Below are 22516 nucleotides of genomic sequence, written 5' to 3'. Positions count from 1 at the left end.
TAGAGAAAAACAGATCACTCAGAATCCCATCACATAAATAGACCTGTGGTTTGGATTTTGATAAATCTCCTCTCAGACTCCGCCTCCTTCTCCCACGTATATAGGTCTGTTTTGCTTTGTAGGAACTCTAGCATCCGTCCACTGCCCTGTTCAGCCCTCATCTCTCACTTGTATGACTTTCTCATGTCATCATTGTTTCATAACCTTGCTCGTCGATGGCTGGGTAATATTCCACTGAGTGGCCTAACCAGTCTCCATTTGCTAGAACGGGGTTTCTTTGTAGAGCACTTAGGAGTGGCAGGCTCATGGCAAACACTCAATAAACGTTGCCTATTGTTATTTCCAGTTTGGTCAATTATACAGAATGCACATTTCTGCACACCTTTTTTTCTGTATTTAGGTCTGTTCCTTTAACTTCTCAGATGTAGATTACTGGCCCAAAGGGATTACTATCTTCTGCCTGTTGACACTGGCTATAGCAGATGCCGGCTCCCCACACACACACTCCCAAACCCATGGCCCTTACAGAGCCATGCCAGCTTCCGCCCCGTTGCCTGCAGCAGGCTCCCTCTGGGTCCAGAGCCCATACCCAGCGGGGGTGAGCACTAAAAATGAATGCCACCGATGGCAACCCTCAAGCAATGACTGACAGATGGGATTCCTGGTCCGGAGCTACTGCGGGGTGACTGGGGAGAGGACAGGCCACACTGGCTCCCAGAGGTCCCCAGGCACCAAGCCCCAGGCACCCACACTGGTACTAGCTTGATAACAGACCCTTTGTTTGCTGCCTCTCCTTCCTGACTCGTTCCCCACCCCCCACCAGTTTTCTCTGAATCACTTCCCAGATCAACTAATGGCACTCAAATCCTCTTCTCAGAATCTGCTTTGGGGGTCTCTCAGACTGAGACTGTGACAAATCACTGACAAAGAGCTTACAGCAATCATCTGGTCGATCCTGTCTGCTCGTCTCATCTACTTAAACAAACCAACTCCCTGCCATTTTTCATGGCCCTTCCATTTACCAGGCCCAGTGTTTACAGGGCTGTCTTGAATCCCTGTTCCAGACATACTGGTGGTGGTTGTGTGCCACCGAGTCAATCCTGACTCATAGTGACCCTATATGACAACCCAACTGTTCCATGGGGTCTCTTAAGCTGTCATCTTTATGGGAGAAGATCGCCAAATCCTTTCACCCACAGAGCCACTGGTAGGTTTGAAGTGCACCACTGGGTGAGCAGCCAAGAGCTTGACCATTGCACCAAGTCTCTTCCAGCCTCAGGTACATATTATTACCTCCATTTCATAGATACTATAACTGAGGCAAAGAGAGGTTAAGCACCCCGTCCAAGGTCACACACAGCTCTGGGCTTCTACCTGTAAGTCTGTCTTCCCCCAAGGCCAAGGCCCTTACTAGCCATCTTGGTGTCCTGCCAGGCACTCTCCTCTAGCAACAGTAAGATGCTCTGGCTAAAATAATACTGACACCATCTCTGCAGCGCTGGCCCAGTTCCCACTGCACTCACATCCACCATCACCCAGAACAGCCTCCTCAGTGCCCCCTGACTATGCTGTGAGACCTTCCACCTCAGATTTGGATGCATGCTTCCCTCAACTGTAACATCTCCCCTTCTCTGTCTGGCCACATTCTCTCTCTCCATCCCTGGTCTAGGTCCTACATTGTCTTCTCCTTAGTCTCCCATCACTTGCTACTGACATACCTGACTCCCTCTGCCTCAGTTTCCTCATCTGTAAATGAGAATGATCATAAGATGCTCCTCACAGGGTTGGGATGAGAACTGAATGAAAGCATCTGGCACCAAGTACAGTTCACAGAGGCTCTAATCAACACATACTATCACGATGGTTACCTATGACCTTCCCTTTTATCACCTCCTAGACCCTGACCTACTTCACACATGATTTTTATTAATGCAGCACCAGTAAATTGAAAGTCATGCACAGGAGGCATCAGGAAAATTATCCAAAACTTGGAAATTAGTCAAAAAGGTTGGTGGACACCCATCTAAGATATAACTCTTGATCTCTACTCTTCAGGAGCAAAAGTGAAAGAAGGAAAACAAGGACTCGGAATAAAGTAGCCTACTGGGCTGACAGCCTATGTGAGCTAAAGTCTCACCTCCCTGAGATCAGAAGACCTAGATGGTGCCCAGCTACCACTACCAACCATTCTGACCAAGGCCACAGAGATGGTCCCTGATAATATCAGAGGAAAGTGCAGAGTAGAACTCAAATTCTTAACAGGTCCAGATTTAATGGACCAGTTGAGACTAGAGGATGCCCTGAGGCCTTCTCCCTGAGACACTCTTAAACCCTGAACCAAAACTATCCCGAGATGGCCTTTAATAGAACAGCACATAAAATAAAGGATATTATCCATGAGTACACTGCTCCATTAGAAAACTGTCTTTATGAGACCAAAAGGTCAGCCATCAGGGATGGAGCAGAAGCTCTGCCCAGCCCTGTGCTGTATCTCTGGGGAGAGCCAAGCACCTGGCCCAGGTGGATTTCCCATCAGCAGGAGGACACCAGGAGCATATCTCCTCCCCAGCCCATCAGAGCTGCGTTCCCAGAACCCGTGGAGGGTGGGTGAAGGAAGGCGCAGACCCCAGCTCACCCACCTCAAGGACAGTGTGCATCTCTACCCAGCTGGCCTACAGACCAGGGCTGGCCCACTCTCTGAGAGCCCTACACCCAAGCCCAGCAGCTGATTTCCTGTCGGTTAACCTGTGAACTACTGGCCTGACAGACTCTGTACAGGTTTCCTTACCCTAAAGGGTTTGGGAGAGGATTGGGGCTGCAACCTCGGAGCTCCCTTGTGGAACTCAAATGCAGTGAAGTTGCAGAAATGCTCACTCCCTTGGGAAAAGCCAAACCAGACCAAACTTGGCTCCCTCCTTTGGAAGCGTACTTCTCTAGGCAACTCCAGATTCCCCAGACTATTAGCTCATGCAAACCATTTTCCCAGAATCCTTGTTAATATTCCAGGGAACTAGTCCTTCTTCAGAGGGCACTTGGCAAATGCTGCCTGGGAAAGCTAAACCATAAGGGCATCACAGCTTGCCTGGTTTGCAAGTGCTCCTTTCTGCCGGGGATGGCCTCAGGAGCTACTTGGGCCCAGAGGCCCTGCCACCAACGCCTTCCATTCCCAGCGCCTGCCACTTCTCAGACTGAGGCTGCTTGGGGCCTGTGAGCCCAGGAAGGCATCAGCATCCTCTTGGCTCTGCCCATGTGAATCCTGGCCCCACACAGCTCCACAAGCACAGAGCCTGGGCAGGTCAGGGCAAGCTCTTGGCTCGGCTCGGGTGCCTGTTCCTGTCACACTGCATGTTTTGTCACTCTGCATTTTTCCAATGAAACCAAAATACAAATCAGCCACACAGGGTGAGGGTGGGAGGAGTAATTCCCTTGTGTCTGGGGACTTGGGAAGTTAAGGAGTGGAGGCAGGAGTGCTTTGTGGCGCAAAGTGTGGGAAGTGTCCTTGATTTGGAGAGTGACAGTGCTGAGTGTGAGGGCAAGGTCCCCTTTCCCGCCTTCCATCCCTTTACCATCCAGGCTGTAGAATCTTCCCTCCAACGCAGTCAAGGGGAACCACACATTTCAGTAAATTCTTCCAGCAATCTGATATCGACTTGAATACAATGACAATATCAACTTGAATACAATGACAATTAGCATGTCAATTATTCTCTCTCTCTCTCTCTCTCTCTCTCTCTCTCTCTCTCTCTCTTTCTCTCTCTCTCTTTCTCCTGAGCTGCTTGTTAATTTTAAAAGCCAGCCACACTACACTCCTCCTTCTCTGGGTCTGCCTGAGAGATGCCTGGGCCAGTGGGAATAACAACAGGGAGATGACCACAAGGACAGATCTGGATCCCCTATGCAACAGGGAGAAGCCATGGCTTTATTTCTAGCAGGCCAAGGTTACCTGCTGTGCTGGACTTGGGGGAGCGGGGCGAGGGGGCTGCTTTAATTAATGAATCACACATGAAAACCAGTGCAGCAGTCAAGAGGGGGGTCCAGGCTCAACCTCCCCGGTATCCATCCTGGCACTGCCCCTTGCAGGCCCCACTGGCAAGTCTCTGAGTCTTCTGTTGCAGTTTTCTGATTTGTGAAATGGGCCGTGGGACAGTCACTGTCCATGAGGTTAGTGCCCTGGTGCTGGTCCCTGGGAGGCATCATAGGCAGGGCCAGCGTGGAGCACAGGCGCCCTGAGGTGCACCGACCAAGGCTGGTTGGTTTGACAACAGCTTAGCTGAGACGGGATTCACATAACATACCGCTCACCTTCCTCAAACACCCAGTTTAGTGGTTTGTGGCATAGTCATAGAGCTGTGCACGCAGACACTCCCACTACCTAATTGCCCAACAAGTCTGTCACCCCAAAAACCTCCTGCATCCACTACCAGTCACTCCGTATCCCCCCTCCTGCACACCCTAGCAACCACTAAGTTTGCGTCTCTATGGATTCTCCCGTTGTGGACATAGAAATGTGGCAGTTTGTGACTGGGACAGCCAAGCTTTGAATCTCAGAAGCCGGGGTGACCTTTATCGAGTTCCCCTGGCGCTTCCCCAGCTATGAAATGGAATCAGTATAAGAGCAGATGCCCCACAGAGTCACACAAGGATCAAACGGGCCAGAGAATACCACTCTAGTGCTCAAAATGGGCCCAGTTCACAGCAAGTACGATGCTGATGTTAGCCACACCGTTACTGCTGCTGCTGCTACTACTGGGTGCGGTGGAGTCAGTTTTCAACTCATAGTGACCCCATGTGACACAGCAGAACTGTCCCATGGGGTTTTCTAGGCTGTCATCTTTACAGGAGATTACTAGGCTTTCTCCAAGGAGCCACTGGGTGGTTCAAGCTGCCAACCTTCTAGTTAGCAGCCAACCGCTTAACCATGGTGCTACCAGACTCCTTGCATTACTGCAGTTATGATTATTTTCACTATGCTGCAGGCACCCTGCCCCAAAGCATCCAGAGAAGTTCAGAACACAGAAAACGCAACCTTCGCCTTCCTCCACGCACAGCCTGGATGACAGGACAGGGCTGGAAAACCAGCTTAATGAATACGGCGAAGTCTTATCATATGCACATTTAGCTCATGGAAATGCAACTCTTCGCCAAAAAAGAAAAAGAAAAAGAGCATTTTAAATACTGCAATTAAGTGCTGTAAAATTATATCTTGTATATATCCTTTATTATACATTGTACAGTACTGCGTGCATTATACATTGCTACATATTGATTACAGTACAAAGCTGTATACACGAAACCACGTAGACTGCACTTTAATGGGCACTGAAAGAGATTTCAAGGGTAATGACGACTCCATGTTTGCCTTACACCCCAACTTTATCACCTAACCCATGAGTAAAATGCAACTCAATTGTATGTGGACAACAATAATTATTTGAATGATGACAGAATTAAATCAACTAACACGTCATGCATTGAGTGGGGTGTTAGGCTGTGGTATGCTCCATCTGGTCCACACCATGGGCCAAGCACCATTTCTGCCCTCCACCAAGTCACTGTCACATTTTGGAAATAAACCACATAAAAGTAATCTTGGCTACTGAGAGGTAGGCATTGGGTCTGGGCAACAGATGGCAATAATCTCTCAGCTGCCCACCCAGGGGGACCAGCAGATAAGAGGGCTGTACCCTTTCCTGTCATTGTCCATCCTCTTGCCTGTTCCATCACTTGGTCTTCATGGCGCTCATCACCCCCCAACGTGACATCACATTTCTCCCCGTTCACTCTCCAATCATCTCTCCTCCAACTCCAGGGACTTTGTCTTGTTCACTACCATGTTCTCAGTGCCTAGAAGGGTGTTGACCACTCAGTAACATTTGCTAACGTTTGGAAAAATGAATGAATGGATGGAGGTAATTGTGTAGACATCCTCCACTCAGGTTCCTCCCATCTGTTGTCCACAGAATACCCACAGTCAGTTCTCCACCCCCAACTTAGGTATTCGTTCATTGTTCAAAAGGAGTAGGGGTGTATTCCACAGAAGTTGGGGTGTATTCCACATCAGAGAGGAGGTCCTGAGGGAACACTCCGGGCTCTGGCATACTGGTACCATCTAGTGGGAAAGAGAGTATCTGCAGGTGGGTACTTAACCAAACTCGGAAGATTTAAAGCACCACATCTTTCTTTTGCCATTAGCTCTACTGAAAAAGTTTCCAGTAACCTAAAAACAGTAGTCCTTACACACTCATGTCCTACCTAGGACACAGGAGTCTCTGGTGGTGCAAATAGCTAACTCTCAACTGCTAAGTGAGAAGTTGGAGCTTCTAGTGTATGTACCCAGAGGCACCTTGGAAGAAAGGGCTGGCAGCACACTTCTGAAAATTGGCCCCTGAAACCCTACAGAGCACTGTCCACTCTACCACATGCATAGCCACCATGAGTCAGACCGTTCGCTTCGCCACACACACAGCCACCATGAGTCAGACCCTTCACTCTGCCACACACACAGCAGCCATGAGTCGGAATGGACTCAACTGAACTTGGCTCATACCAGGGGCGTATAATAGCAGTCCAACGGCCTGCTGTGACTCTTCATCTCTCTGCTCAGGACTCTTCTGAAGCCATGGTTGTTCTTCCAGACCAACAAAGACTCAGCAGGAAGCATAGGAGGAGGGTGGGAGTAGGTGTACACAGGCCACAACCCGTCCTACGGAGGGCCCATTCTGAAGCACTTGTCACACACTTTGGCAGCATGGAGACCAGCTGCCCATGACAGCATCAGCTCAATGGCACACTCTTACTGGCTTTCCTTCTTTCTTGTCTGACCTTCTCCACTTCCATGCTTCTGCACCCTGGAAGCACCTCCCAAATTAGCTCCCTGCACACAAGCCCAGGCCTCCAGCATTACTTCAGCCTTACTGAGACCTGTAGGTGGCAAGAAAGCCTTAAGAACGTAGGATCAAGAGTCAGCACACAACAGTGAAAGTATTATATGTTTAGAGCTGGTCTGGAAATTCTGAGAATGACCACCAATTCAACTGGGGAAGAGCTGCCTTCTCAAAGTAGAGTTGACCTTAATGATGTGGATGGAGTAAAGCTTTTGGGACCTTCATGTGCTGATGTGGCACGACTCAAAATGAGAAGAAACAGCTGTAAGCATCCATTAATAACAGGAATGTGGAATGCACGGAGTATGGATGTAGGAAAACTGGAAATTATGGAATGCATAAAGGTTGGTGTCTTAGGCATTAGTGAGCTGATATAAATTGGTATTGTCCATTTTGAATTGGACAATCATGTGGTCTACCAGCCAGGAATGATAAGTCAGAGAGCAGGGCCATTCTCCTGGACACAAAGGAAATGTCTGCTTACCCTCCCAGGCCTCTGTCCTACCTCTGCCTTGTACTGGTTTGAATAACTGGTGAAGTAGTTAATGGTTTAGATCACTGGATCAGCAAACTACAGCTCCTGGGCCAAACTCACCTCACAGCCTGTTTTTGTAAATAAAGTTTTATTGGCACACAGCCACAGCCTGTTTTTGTAAATAAAGTTTTATTGGCACACAGCCATGCCCATTAATTTATATGGTATTTATGATTTCTTTGGCATTGTCAAAGTTTAGTTGTTGTATCAGAAACCTTATCTAGCTCTTTACAGTAGATGGCCAACCCCTGGTTTAGATCAGCAGTTGCTAGGTTTTTAGATTTCTAGCAGTAAAATTTTAACAAAAGAACAAATAGGGAATAGAAAAGGGTTACCAACAAAATTTTACTTTACCAATAAGGATAAAGGTGCCCTTTACTTATTACCAACTGAATTTGATAAACAATAGGATATTTCATCCCCAAAAGGTAGAAATGTCACAGGCACAGAAAAAAGGCCCTCCTTTCCAAGAGGTCATTCATTGTCCAGCTCAGAACAACACTGCTCATCCCATTTCAATGTTTTTTCATATTGCTATCCAAAAATATCGTGGTTATTTATGTAGTTGATTGTTCTCTCCCCATTAGAATATAGACTTCATGCGAATCTAGTCTTGTCTTTATCACTGCTGCTTCCCCTGTGTTGAAACTCATGCCTGACACACAGGGATTGCTCAGGAAATGCTGGTTCCACCAACAACTTAATCAAACATGCACCATGGGGATTGAGAAGCACAGCCATGGACGTCACGGGGCAGAGAGGCCTGTGTGTGACATGAGTAGTACATGGAGCGGTGAGGAGTGGGGCCAAGTGGGGAGTGTGTCACCCCACCCCCAGGAACGGGAGCTCTGTGAGGGCAAGACTGTGCTCCCAGCTGCATCCCTAGTGCACAGAAAGGTGCCTGCTGGTAGACACTCAGCAAAGGCTTGTAGAACCGTTGACTACCTTACCCAAAGGCAATTGTATCTGTTTCCTGGGGCTGAGTAACAAACCTGGTGGTTTTAAAGAACAGAGTCCTACTGTCTCACATTTCTGGAGGTCTGAGTCCTAAATCAAGAGGCAGCAGAGCTGAGCTCCCTGCAAAGGCTCTAGGGAAGATCCTTTCTTGTCTCGAGTTTCTGGCAGCCCCAGGCATTCCTGGGCTTGCAGCTGCAACATAACTATGTCCTCACATGGCTATCTTCCCTCTGTCAATCTCTCTGTGTGTCTTCTCCTCTTTCATAAGGATGAGCACACACCCTGCTCAGTATGACCTCATATTAACTGTACCATCTTCAAAGACCCAATTCCAATAAGGTCATGTTCAGAGGTACCAGGGGTTAGCACTTCAACATGTCTTTTGGGGGGACACAGTTTGATCCATAAAGGTGCTCAGATTCAATTTAAAAAGAAAAAGAAAAAAAAAAAGAACTCTTTTGGTAAATCAGAAGGAGCCCTGATGGCGCAGTGATTAAGTGCTTGGCTGCTAACCCAAGGAGCAGTGGTTTGAACCCACCAGCTGCTCTGCAGGAAAAAGATGAGGCAGCCCATTTCTGTGAAGATTTACAACCTTGGAAACCCTTTGGGGCAGTTCTCCTCTACCCAACAGGTCACTATAAAAGGAAGCCTGGTGGCACACTGGTTAAGCTCCTGGCTGCTAACCAAAAGGTCAGCAGTTCAAACCCACCAGTCACCCCATAGGAAAAGATGAGGCAGTCTGCTTCTGTAAAGATGACAGGCTTGGAAACCTGATGGGCCAGTTCTACTCTCCTCCAGGGGCACTACACAGCAACAATGCAACACACTGCCATCGAGTGGGACCTGACTCATTGCGAGGCAGAATTGACTTGATGGCAGCTGGTTCGGTTTGGGTAGATCAAGACTAAACTTCAGCTCGGATTCAGTCCAAGAGTGACTCCTTGTAACTCTGGGTCTCTGTTTAGCTACCAAAAAACCAAACCAAGCTCACTGCCATCGAGTTGATTCCGACTCACAGTGACCCCATTGGGTTTCTGAGGCAGTAAATCTTTACAGAAGTAGATTGCCCCCATCTTCTTTCCATGGAGCAGCTGGTAGATTTGAACTGCCAGTTTTCTGGTTAGCAGTCAAATGTCTTAGGTACTATGCCACCAGAGCGCCTTCTGTTTAACTACAGGCTGGTATATTTCATCTTGGCCAGTGGGTTCAGGGAAAACATAATCACCAAAACATAATCACCGGAAGGAAGCATGGCGTCCTTGGCCCTGCTGGGCAGGAATGCCATCCGGCCGCAGGGCTCACAGGGGGCACAGAACTGCGTTTTGTTTACCTGAGTGTTTGAAGCACAGAGGAGCCACGGCCGAGCAGGGTTCTGGTGTCCCTGTGGCCTGTCTTGCTGGAATGGCGGATCTGACAGAGGAAACAGGTGGGCTGTTTGTCAGGACTCAGACAAAGAACAAAATGACCCTGGGCTCACCTCTTCCAGAGGGTGGGACCAGTTATCTGGCTAGGGTACTGGGGGGCCTGGGCCCACTTTGGGAGACCAGGAACTCAAAAGCAGGGCCAGCGAAGACAGCTGCTGCATGTCAGAGGAGCCGGGGAACACGCAGGGGAACACATACACTATTTATTCTGAGGGGGGTGGGGGAGCTTTTCCACAGTAGTAAAATACAGCGAAGAAAGCATGCACAGGAACCAGCAGCCCATGGGCTCGGACCCTGGTCCCAGTTCTTAGTGGCTGTGTGGCCCTGGGAGAAGGATCCAACCTCCCTGAATCTCCTTTCATCATACATAAAAGCTGACAGGAAGAGCTACCTCTAAGGGTTTGCAAAGCAGCCCTGGCAGCACAGAGGTTAAAGGACTGGGCTGCTAACCAGAAGGCTGGGAGTTCAACTTACCACCACTCCACAAGAGGCGGATGACACGGTCTGGAGCCAAAGATGACAACCTTGGAAACGCTTTAGGGCCGTTCTACCCCATCTGATAGAGCAGCCATAAGTCAGAATTGACTCAACAGCAATGCGTAAGAGGAATATTCTCAATAGTGTGTTCCAAAAGCACAAAGCAACCACAGTAGACTGGTTATTTTGAGGTATTTGAAATAATAATAAGTGCTTGTGGCACAGGTGTGCACACACCTGCACACAATGCCCCACAAACCCCTGGGAAACAGTTGCTGGGCAGATGCATCTACAAGGTAAAACCCAGCTAGATTAAAAGATCCCTGACTTGAAATCCCCAGAGGACCAACCTGCAGGGAACACCCAGTACTGGGAATTGGCAAATCCCTCCCTCCCTGGGGACAAACTTTGTATTTGTTGATATCCGTGCATTTTAAAATCCACTGGCATATCCTTAAGGCAGAGGCCCTGGGGCACCTTCAAATTGCAAACTTCCTTGGAGCCCAGAGCGCAGAGGGAAATGCAACCAGCACATCTTAAGCACCTTGCAGGTGCCAGCCATCAGATTAAGTCATCAGCAAAGAGTTATTTAATCCTCACAAAAAGCCTGCAGGGGGTGTGCTTATTCCTCTTCATTTGCTTAAAGACAGGAGGAAACAGAGGACCAGAGAAAGAAAGGAAGTAATGGGAGGTCACTCAGCCTGCAAAAGTCTGGCCAGAGTTCAAAATCACTCCTCAAAGATTCCTAAGTCTCCTAGAACCCCCTAAGCATCCAAGATCCTAGGTCCTCTGGGCCAGGGCAGCCACAGGCCTTAAAGGGCTTCAGCTCTTTTCCCACTGAGGGCCAAGGCCAAGGACTTGTGGTCTGTGTCTCTGGATTCCCAGTTGGCAGCATTCTGGGGCCTTGGGAGGTGCATATGAAAAATTAAGGGAAGAAAGAAAAAGGGGCGACAATATTGGCACTGCCACCTAAACCACCAAGACTGTCTCAGACCCCTGTTTCCTAAGGTAAAACCAACCACTGCCATGGAGTTGATTCCAACTCATAGCACCCCTAGAGGACAGAGTAGAACTGCCCCATAGGGTTTCCAAGGCTGTCAATCTTTACAGAGACAGACTGCCTCATCTTTCTCCCATACAGTGGCTGGTGGGTTCGAACCACCAACCATTTGGTTAGCAGCCAGCTGCTTTAAGCACTGTACCAGCAACCCCTGTTCTCATGGTAAGATTTACAGAATTTGGAGTTACTGCAGCTATTATTTGCTTGTTTCTCATTGGTGGCCATCACTCAACAGTAGGCTTCATGAGGGCAGGGACTGTGTCCCTTTTGTTTACCTCTGAATTCCCTAAATGCCTCAACAGATTCTTAGTCAGTGAGTGAAGAGACCTAGAGGGTAGACATGCTGCACTCACCCAGGCCCAGGTTCAAATCCCAGCTCCCCACCTGCTAGTCCTGTTACCTTGGGCAAGGTCCTTAAGGGTCCTCTTTTTTTCATCTTTAAAAAGGGGCAACGACTACACAGACCTGACCTTCTGAAGGCAAAGTAGCTGGATAGCATGCTTGGCATTGACAACTCAGTGTCTGGAGGGAAGCAAGAACCACAGAAGCATCAGAAAGACAGGACAGACAGGTTGAGAATCAATACAGCAGCGGAAAACACCATCCTTCACCTGCAGGAACACGGGGTGCACGGGGCAGAAGCATGCATGCACCAGCCTCTGCTTCCCACACACCCACGTTCACTCACCGAGTGCCTCAAGCTCACTCAGTGGAGGAAAACCTGTGAAAGCCAGCACCTATGTAAGGCAGAAACCTGGCAGAGGAGGAAAGTGCCAATACTTTCCACTAACAGGATGACAGGAAAGTGTCAGACTGCACCCTGTCAGAGGGGAAAAGTCATGATACCCAGGAAAACAAGGCAGACCTGTGGAGTTCCGGCTTTCCCAAGTTCCGCCATATTTTGTAGGGACCCACCACGTATGTGTGGAACCCTAGAGGAAGGAGAAGCTTGGAAACAAACGGGACTTCCCTGCACTTTAACAACCTTTGCTCCATTTTGCCCACACAACAACCCAGTCCATTTTATAGATGAGAACATTGAGGCTGCTTCACTGACGGCCATAGAGTAAGTCAAAGGGACAGCTAGCATGGGGCCCAGGTCCAGCAGTGGGCTGAAGCCAGATCGCGCCAACAGAAAGAATGTGCTGTGAAACTGGCAGGAAACTGGCAGGGTGCTCGAATGAAGTCAGTCATGGGGGGCGCACTGACATCACGGACACTGGGCAACACGACTCTTCAGGTGCCTGTCGTCATTGACACTGAACATGCACCAGTCCACCACTTTCTGGATCTCAGTGGAAGATTCTGCTACTGTGCCTAAGCAGTGTCAGACTCCCCAGTAAGCCAGGAAAGCATGGGCTTCCTTGTGCTTACTTACTAATCTGTAGTGACCAGTTTACATTTTTTCACCACATCAAAGATTCTGCTGCTAGGTATGGCTGGCATCTGCCTCTCGTCCAACCCCACAGCCCCTTCCTATAGACTCAACGCCCCTTTCCAAATTTAAAATCCCTGACTGGGGTGGACACTCAGTAAGCAAGGTAAACACAGGCTTGTGCTTACGAATCTGTGGTGAACAATTTCACATGTTTTTCACATCAAAGATGTGGTGAAACCCATGTGAAATTGTTCACTAGATGCCATGGAAAACACATGAAACTGTTCGCTACAGATTAGTTAGCAAGCACAAGTAAGCTGGTGTTTACCTTGCTTACTGGGTAATCTGCTCGATACCTAGCCACATAAGGCAGTGAGATTAACCCACCATGCTGAAACGAAGGCTCCTTGGCATTCACAAAGTGAATGCTGAAAGTGGTAAATCATTATTTACCGCATGTAAGAAACATGTGTCTTATTGCTGATTGAATGTTCAGGAAACGGTTAAAGGGCTCGGTAATGTTTCTCTCAAATATCTTTTGCATGAAAAGTCTCAGAGATTGGTTAATTACAGAGGCTCCCCGTCAGTCATGCTAGTCAAGGGCATTCCAGGTGCCATGAGGCCCATCCCAGGCTTGAGCACGGACCAGAGCTCTGGTGCTGGTGTAACAGCCCTGACACCTCTCCCAGGAACATGACTGTAGCCTGGCTACCACCCCATGGAAACAGCCCTCAGACCCTGTGTACGACGACAAAACACCTGGGTTCCTTGTTCAGCAAGGACCAAGCGTCCCACCAACTGGAAGAGCCAGAACACCAGCAAGAATCCCTAACCCCCTCAACCTCATCCTAAGAGCACTGTGACATAAGCATTCTGCTGCTAAGTGAAAGGACGTCAGTTCAAAGCCACCAGCAGCCCCACGGGAGAAGAGGCTTGGGGATCTCCTCCCTTGAGGACCAGAGCCTTGGAAATCCTACGGCGCGGTTCTACTCTATCCTGTAGGTTCACTCGGAGGGGAATCAATGCGATGGCGCCCAACAACACAGCAAACCCCTCCTGCCACCTGCAAACCCCGCCACCATCAAGCCCCATTGAATTCTCACCAGACCACCTTGCAGATCATTCGAGTTGCATACCCCCACCCCCCACTGAACCAGCACTCCCTCGTCTGGACTCCCACCATTTCAGGGCTCAGCTCTCCTCTCCCCAGTGGTACCCAGCTCCAAGGCACTGGCTACACTAGAGCTAGAGCAATCCTTCCAAATGGAACCCTGACCATGTCATGCTACTCCTCTCATTGCCTCCAGTGGCTCCCATCTCTCTGGGACAAACTCCCAAATCTCTCTGTGGCTGTCAAGGCCCCTACGGCCCTGACCCTGCCAGGCTCACATCACCCCACTGTCCTGTTACTCCTCCCTTCAGCTCCAGCCGCGTGGGCTGTGGTGTTTCCTTTGCCCAGGCTGCACCTTCTGCCTGGGACAAACCCCATGGCACTCTTAGATATCCCTTTGTCTGTGAGCCCTCCTCCTCCTCCAGACTGTGACCACAATACTGAGTGGCTAGGGAGGACCCCAGATCCTTCATCCATATATGACACCTCTCTTACGTCACCCAATCCTTTATTTCCTGAGCACCTATTACAGGTCAGGGAGCTCTGGTGGTATAGTGCCTAAGGCACTTGACTGCTAACCAAAAGGCTGGCAGTTCAAACCCACCAGCCACTCCTCGGGAGAAAGGTTGGGCAATCTACTTCCGTAGTGATGCCCCCTCAGAAACCCAAGGAGGGGTCACTATGAGTCGGATCTGACTCAATGGCAGTGAGATTTTTTTGTTTTGTTTTGTTTTGTTTTGTTTTTGGTTACTACAGGCCAGGCACTGCTCTGTTGTTGTTATGTGCCGTTGAGTCAGACCCAACTCATAGTGACCCCTCCTTGGGTTCCTGAGGCGGTATCACTACGGAAGTAGATTGCCCCATCTTCCTTCTGAGAAGTGGCTAGTGGGTTTGAACCACCAGCCTTCTGGTTAGCAGTCAAGTGACTTAGGCACTACACTACCAGAGCTCCCTGAGAACATAGAAGTGAGCAACCCAGAAAACAGCATATGTCATGTTGTTGTTGTTGTTGTTATGTGCCATTGTGTCAGATCTGACCAATAGTGACCCCTCCTTGGGTTTCCGAGGCAGTATCACTATGGAAGGAGATTGCCCAACCGTCCTTCCGAGGAGTGGCTGGTGGGTTTGAACTGACAGCCTTCTGGTTAGCAGTCAAGTGCCTTAGGCACTACACTACCAGAGTCATAGTAGAGCTTATATTTTAGTGGGAAAGAAAGACAACCAAAAGATGAGCAAAATACAGGGACTGGCAGGTCCTCGCAGGACTTCATAGCAGTTGTCTCTATTTTCAGTTACTCAGCCATTGACCTTGGTCTCCCTGTAGGCCGCAAGCCCTGAGAGAGCAGCAGCCAGATCCGCCTTGTTTGCCTCTGGGCTCTGAGCACATACAGAGGAATGGCACATGGTAGGTCCTCCTTAGAGATCAAGGAGACATGTTGAATTCATTTGGTCCCAGCTGAATGTGCCTAAAGTCCAGGTGCTTGAGTGCTTGGGACGTGGGAGGCACAATTCCTAGTGAAGGTTGGAACCCTGTTCCCTTCATCCCCTTGAGAAGACTCCTGGCAGCACCTCTGGCTACAATTTTGAGTTATGTCAGGGTTAGCATAGTTTTTCTGTAAAGACCCAAATAGTAAATATTTTCCATGCTGTGGGCTATCTGGTCTCTGTGGCCACCCGTAGGTTCTTATAGGACAACAGCTACAGACAATCACATACACAAGGAGGTAGGGGGTGAGCGTGCTCCAAAAAAACTATGAAAACAGGCTGCCAGCAGGCATCGGCCCACATCCCCTGAGTGAGATGATCCACTATGCCCTACGGTACATGGCCTGAGTCAGCGATGTTTCTGCTGGTGGAACCCAGCAATTTTCTGAAGATCCTACTTTGATCGCCAGGAAGATGAATTCAGAAGCTGAAGCTTCGGGCATTTGCTGCCACTAGCCCCTGAAGCCAACAGAAACTGAAGGAGAAGAGAGAGAGGGAGGGAGGCCTGCAGACCCCATCAGACAGGGATGGTGGCCGCCCACCACTTCTCTGGGTCCCAATGTCTCCAGAGGCTGAGCTCACTCCCAGGCCCCCCAGGCGTGGCCAGGGCTATTGACATCAGCAGCTGCCTCCCCCAGCCCGGCCAGCCACCAGCCTGGAAACACAGGGGTTCTGGGCCTGGGGGCAGATCCGGGGTGCTCGCTGGTGTCTTTGAAATGACACATGGCATGTCAAAATGTGCATTTGGCTACTGCTAAATTTCAGGAATTTGACTTCTGTTGGCAACGGACAGAGAAAACAAGCACTGCTTGGCTGGTGTGTGTGTGGTTACATTCCTCTCACTCTCTGGGTTCAGCGATGGCCAATGAGTCATTGAGGCTCACCTATTGGTGTGGGGGGAGGTGGACAGAGGAGCCCAGTATTTGCGACGGCAGAGAGTACGCACTGTAGCATTAACACTGTGTACAGAACTGTTGTGGGCATTAACCATTACACACAGCCACGCCAATGTCACATGGGGTGGCCAGGCTGTGGATGCAAGGTCCCGTGAACAGGCACACTAGGTAACAAAGCTCAGGCTGCCCCGACTCTGGAGTTACCATGGTCTGAGCCCTATGTTATTGGGATGACCTGGTTGTACCCATACTGTGAGTGGGCAACACTTGGAACTCAAGTGCTCAGCGTGTCACCAACCCAAGGGGTAGCGATGCTCTTGGCATAAAACAAGGGTCTCCACCTGACCCCTCGGCTGCCGAGTACCCTGATGTTTCAGGCCTATCACCACTCTGGGAGGACTGTGCTCAGCTGCCTCATGGCCGGTGCTATGTCACCTCTCTGATTGTATGGACTCCACAGGGAGTAATGGTCTGAGTGTTGCAGTGCTCTGGGTGCTCCGAGGCCCCCAGTAACACTGGCAGCAGGAACATTCTCAGGAAGGGTATGCAGTTTCTGGTGAATGGCCATGCTGGTCCAAAGCTCACCTCAGTGTAGTCCAATCAGCCACCGTCCTTTCCAAATAGCCTGTCACTGAGAAATCAGTGGCTTTTATTGGCTCACGCTTCACAGTTTGTGAAAGGAGACCTTCCAAACTCAAAAGGCTACAGGCAGGAGCAACCAGGAAAGATGAATGAGTTCAGTGGGCTGGGTGAGTGTAGGGAGTGGTGGAGATTATGGCAAACTACAGAGGCATGCCCTACCTAAACGAGGCCCTGACGACTCAGCTCCAGCCAAGTGTTCCAGGTGAGAATGAGGGTCCACATTTACTGGACCTGCTGACTTTTTAAGACATGCAAGACCTGTTTTTTTTTTTTTTTTTTTAATGTGCACTTTCTCACTTTTCAAAATATTTGGGCCAAACAAAATATATCCATGGGCAAAATTCAGTCTGTGGCTACTACTTTCCAACTTCTGCCCGGAAACCAGAATTGTAGTCGAGATCCATGGGCTTAATTACCAGCAAGAGGATGATCGGAGGCCCAACCTGCTAAGCCAAAGGGTGGCTCATTCGCCTGCATGGGCCCTGACTTGGTGGACATTTCAAGCTTGAAACGTCCCTCGCCCTGTTCTCTCGCCGGGCCGTGGCTGCATCTCTTACAGAGAAAGAAATCCCTCTCCACCCTAACCCCAGACTATAGCTGCCAACAGATACCTGGTGATGGAGCAGGGACCCTCACAGTCTGTGTAGACTGCTCAGGCGGGAGCCAGACCCAGGGTCCCAGGTGGCTGTGAAGGAGACAGGCTGCAGGGAATTATATTGGCAGCATCCCTCAGGAGGGTCTGATTTGCCCAGACAGGTGAGCACCTTGCAGACAGCTGAATCGAAACAATGCCAGAAACACTGGTCACTTGATTTGATTCTTCCCAGCTGATTATTGTAATTGGATGACACACAGCTATTCCCTCTCCTTTCCAACTGGTGTTGGAGGGTGAGTGGAAGTGCCTCGTGACTCATTCTTCTGGGTCGTCACCTAATGGGCCAGATCATCCCTCTTCACAGGCAGAGCTGTTCCTGTCGAAAGAACACAGGCAGGTCTAGCTGAAGCCGAATGCCAGGAAATTTCAGAACTTCCTTGCATTCCATATCCCATTGTCCAGGCCTTTGCAGTTTCCCTGCTCTCAAACTCAGAAAGGCTACACAGCCCAGAACAGAGCCAACCCCAACAGCAAAGAAGATAGACAGACAGTGCAAAGGCAATGGGGCCTCTCATTTTCGGGGGCTTGTAGCAAATAATTTGGCACCCGGAGGATAGTTTTGTTTTGATGGGGCTGCTGCACTGAAGTTCTTTAAATATGAGCAGATTCTGGATTTTTGTGATGCTGTGGATGGAGCCCTCTTCTGGAGAAATTTTTCAACAGGTATTGAAACAAGATCAACACACACACACACACAGAATACTGTTGGTTATTTAGAGGATATGACCTTCATTCGAGTGTGAATTGAATTATTGGTTTGTCTTTTTCCTTACCTTCAACTAAACAGAACATAACTGCACTCCCTAAAAAACTGTATTTGGGAAGGAAGGCTATTCTCAGACCCTAGCTGCACTTAGACCTCAGCAGCAAACTTCAGATTGAGTCACAATTTATACATCCAATGTGTAAATTATCAAAGTGGAAGGTGTCAAAGGCTGATACTTTCAGATAATGCAGTTATTGGATACATTGGTTTTTCACTGTAATACCTAGAGGATACTTCTGGAAGGAAATAGATTTTACTTAATGGAAAACCCAAGAGCTAAAGATAGAAAAAGGGAGAAGGGAGGGAGGCAGAAAAGGAGAGATCGGCTAATATCGGCCTGTGACAGAGACTGTGGGATTACATGAATTCCAAGTCACACACCCAGCCTTGCAGTTTATGAAACCTCTTTGGGGACCTGCTTTAAAAAAAAAAAAAAAAAGTGCTGGCACTTGAATTCTACCACTTGTCTCCTTTCACTGCTTATCAGTTCCCCCACAGCCTCTGAAATCTTCTAGGCTGTCCCATGTTGAGCTCATGGGGGTGGCGGTGCTCTCTGCAGCTGCCCTAGCCTATCTTCTCAGCCAGAAGATCCCAAAAACACACACTGCTCTTAAAACATGACAGAAGAAGCCGCAGGGGCACCAGAGGTCACCGATGCCCTCTCAAAATTCTGGAAATCAAGATTCTGACTTGGAGAGAGAAGTCCCCACTCTCAAATTCAAAATCTCAGAATCCTGTGGAACATTTTTAGTCACTCCCAAGCGACTGCTCTCCAAACCTGGAGCCACTCCCTAAAACCCTAATTCTTGGGAGATTACTCACTCATTGTTAGAACTTTGGTTAGTTGTAAGTGCCGCTACCCAGGGGAACGGATGATCCTATTTACCGTGGAATTTCTTGCTCATATCAGACTTGTTTGTTTCACAGTCACTACCTATTGTAGGCAAATTCCAGGGGCGACTCTTGGGGTGACCATTCCCAAAACACACCAGGGAAGTGAATAGGGATTGGGCCTCAACTTTGCCAGCTTCCAGCCAGGGTTGAGTGAAACAGCACCCCTCCTTCCACTTCCAAAATGCCTAAAACAGCAACAGAGCCAGTAAGCTTCCAGAGACTAGGGCTTCCACAGCCCCACCAGTATATTACAACTGCAGTGGCAAAGCACACCCTGCCTGCCGGAACATCACCAGAGCTGCTGACTAACTGGCTTTATGACATTGTTTTTCCCTTTCTTCTGTTTTCTCCCTGCCTCAGGGAAGTTTGGCATTTGTCTGTTGACTCAAGGCTCCAAGACAGCCCCCCGCCCCCCACCCCTTCTCTCAGTGGCACATGCGATTCTGCACATGAACCTCTTGCTGGTTAACTGAAATGCAACCAAATGACTTCTCTGCAAGTCGCTCTTCCTCCCGGGGCAGCAATGCCTGTCCTAACGTGGACATTTGCTCTGATTGTGCGTAATGATCTTAGACAGACACAAGCCCCCTGGGCAGCACCTGTGCCATGAACCCTCTGTCCCCTTATTTTACAGACACTGTCTGAGTGAGCACAGAGCCGAGCCAGTGTGACGAACACACCAGTTGCTTTGCCAAAGGCACCATGCCCAAAGCCCCTAGAATGGGGGCTTCTCCGGAGGCCCTGATGTGGTCGTCAGTCCTGCCTCAGGGAGACCTAACTCCCTGAATGGGAGCCGAGATAGACACCTGCTGAGAGGGGAAGGACTCTGAAGGGCCGGATCAGACAGTGCTAAGTGCTACTAGACACTCCGCAGGTGCGTGGTGACGGCCTTATGTGCGGCATCTGTTGAATGTGACCAACTGCTCCTCGCAATCCTAGGAAGGCGACCGACTAGTTCAGAGGGGAGAGTCTGGGAGCTCCAAGACCTTAAACTACTAGCCCAGGGCCTAAGGACTAGCACAAGGCAGACAGGCTGAGGCATGCTCACAGAATTCCCTGCTACACTGGGGGAGGCAGATACACATACAACCTTAGGGCTATGCAGAATCCTGGCAGTCTGGAAAACAGACACTTGCCTGCTAACCAGACGGCTGGCTGTTCAAACCCACCAGCCACTCCTCGGAAGGAAGGTTGGGCAATCCTACTTCCGTAGTGATACTGCCTCGGAAACCCAAGGAGGGGTCGCTATGAGTCGGGGCCGACTCGACGGCACATAACAACAACAACAACAACATAGGATTTGTGGCATGACTGAGGCTACAGGGACCCCAAGAGCAAAGCCTTAGAGGAAAAGACTACAGCTGGGAAGTCCAGGACCGCCAGGGCTGTGTACGCAGACAAGAGGGAAGTCATGAGTGGGGGTGGGGTCAGCAGCCTGGCACCTTAGCTCTGCCCCCTCCTTTGAGTCATTTGCATGGTCACTGTGTTGCTGGGCCCCAAGCCCATTTCCAAAGTCCAGCCCTAACCTTGATCTAGTACCACTCACCCCTTAGAAGGCTGTGCTGCCCCCCATCCCAGCCAGCTCAGTCCTCCCCATCACCCTTCTTCTCACCCACGAGCTCACACATGTGTCTCTTGCCCTGACACCCAAGAGTCCCAGCCAGAACTCCACACCCACTCTCCACACCCTGGGGCACCCGTTGCCTCCTTCCCTCCATTCTACCAGACCCTGCCCTGCTCCTCCCCGTCCACTTGTAGGCTGCCAGGGTGGCCTCAGGGACTGGGTGCTGGGGCTCTGTGGAAACCACAGTCCCCTGAGCAGGGTTGGGCGTGTCCCTCAGCCACTAGCACCCAAGCTTGGCCTCAGAGCAGGGCTTTCCTGCCTGCCGGCAAACTTCCCCAGATCGCCCAGATGCGGAGGCCGTGGCTGGAGCGCGGTGTCTGCACGCCCCCTCCCCGGGCCTGCGTGTCTGCACCCTCATCCTCCCTGGTCCCTCCAGCTGCAGCGCTCCGGGGGGTTAATGGGCAGCTGCAGCCCGGTGGGGAAGGCTTGAACTTTTCTCCGCGCTCCGCTTCCAGCCAGGAAAGGAGCAAAGGCGGCAGCCCGGGCTCCCAGGCCGGAGCTCCAGCTGGCTGGACAATGGGGGCGCGAGGACCCGGGCTCCAGCCCTTCCGGGCCCGGGATCGGGGAGGAAAGGACCCCGATGCGGGCGCGTTGGTGCCGACGCCTGTGAGCGACAGCAGCAGCCGGGCTGCGGCGCTCGGCTGGCCCGAGGCACCTTCGTGCGCGCCGCGGGGCTGGGCAAGGGGCCGGCGCCCCAGGAAGTCGGCGGTGCCAGGCCGGCCTCTCAGCCTGGCAGCCCGCAATCAGGACCCGAGCAGCGCTGCCCCCGCTCGGTGCTGGTCTGGGGAACCACGACTCGCTGGAGTCGCCTCCAACTGAGTCTTTCTCCAATGCAGGAGCCTCGGGAGGAGGCGAATCAAAGTTACCCCTCTTGGTGTAGGCGAGAATGTCGCCCCTGCTTGCAAAAAAAGGTCTCGGACGCTCCCTCCACCTCCCCAGAACGTACACACACACAGAGGAAGAGAGAGAAAGAGAGAAACCAGGGTGGGAAGCCAAGGTCTCTGAGGATCTCCAGGGCTGGCAATGACCTCCCTTCCGAGCCCGGGGCTGCCTTCGCCGCCGCGCAGCGAGCCCCGGGTCCCCGGAAAGCCCCCTCGCCCCGGGAGCACTGGGCGATCCGAACGCAGAAACGTGGCGCGCCCGAGCAGCCGGCCGGCGCCCGGCAGCCGCTCTTCCCTACCTGGGACAGGAGAAGGCACAGGACCAGCGGAGTTCTCGGCTGCATTTTGCCCGACTAGAAGCGCCCGGCGGCGTTTGCATTCACGCGCGCCGCTGCTCTGAGCATATTTTCCGTGGGAGCCAGGCTTTGAGGAGAGGCTCTGCCTCGCCAGCCAGCCAACTTCCCAAATAGATCAGCGGCAGCATCACGAAAGCATTGGGTAGAGGCGGATGACCAGGACCAATGGCTTTACAAGACGGATTCCTTCATAAAGCTCCCTCGTTTTGCATGGCAGATATGGGGCTAGCACCTCGCGCCAAGCGAGCCCCTTGGAGGAGGGAGCCCATTTGCCTTTTTGGACTGCTGGGGCTCAGGCTCACAAATCAGCTTGGGCAAGGCGAACCGGTCCCACTTTCCCTGGAATGGAATTGCAGCAGTGGCTGGCGGCCACTTCCAGCCCAGTGCGAAAAGATTCTCTTTATTAAAATGTTAATAAGATCCACTTTATTTTCAATAAATCAAATCAAATGACCCCAGCAATTTCAGCCCTTTTTATGCCTGGAAAGGCT

General features: G+C 50.6%; 1 protein-coding gene across 1 annotated transcript in view; it reads right to left on the bottom strand.

The window, feature by feature from the left end:
* The window catches only part of CDH13 (cadherin 13), a 1199128-nt gene extending 1177080 nt beyond the window's left edge, over positions 1-22048 (bottom strand). The window contains exons 1-2 of the mRNA XM_042780725.1: positions 21969-22048; positions 21052-21517 (exon numbers count right to left, since the gene is read on the bottom strand). Coding sequence (XP_042636659.1) covers positions 21052-21517; positions 21969-22048 — 546 coding nt within the window. The remainder of the gene's footprint in view (positions 1-21051; positions 21518-21968) is intronic.
* Positions 22049-22516: the final 468 nt, after the last annotated feature.

The sequence above is a fragment of the Orycteropus afer genome, unplaced genomic scaffold (genome assembly GCF_000298275.1).
Source record: "Orycteropus afer afer isolate SDZICR_OR568_19922 unplaced genomic scaffold, OryAfe1.0 scaffold00057, whole genome shotgun sequence".
NCBI classification, from domain to species: domain Eukaryota; kingdom Metazoa; phylum Chordata; class Mammalia; order Tubulidentata; family Orycteropodidae; genus Orycteropus; species Orycteropus afer.
Note: the sequence above shows the minus strand (reverse complement) of the source record. Positions and strands in the feature narration are given on the sequence as shown.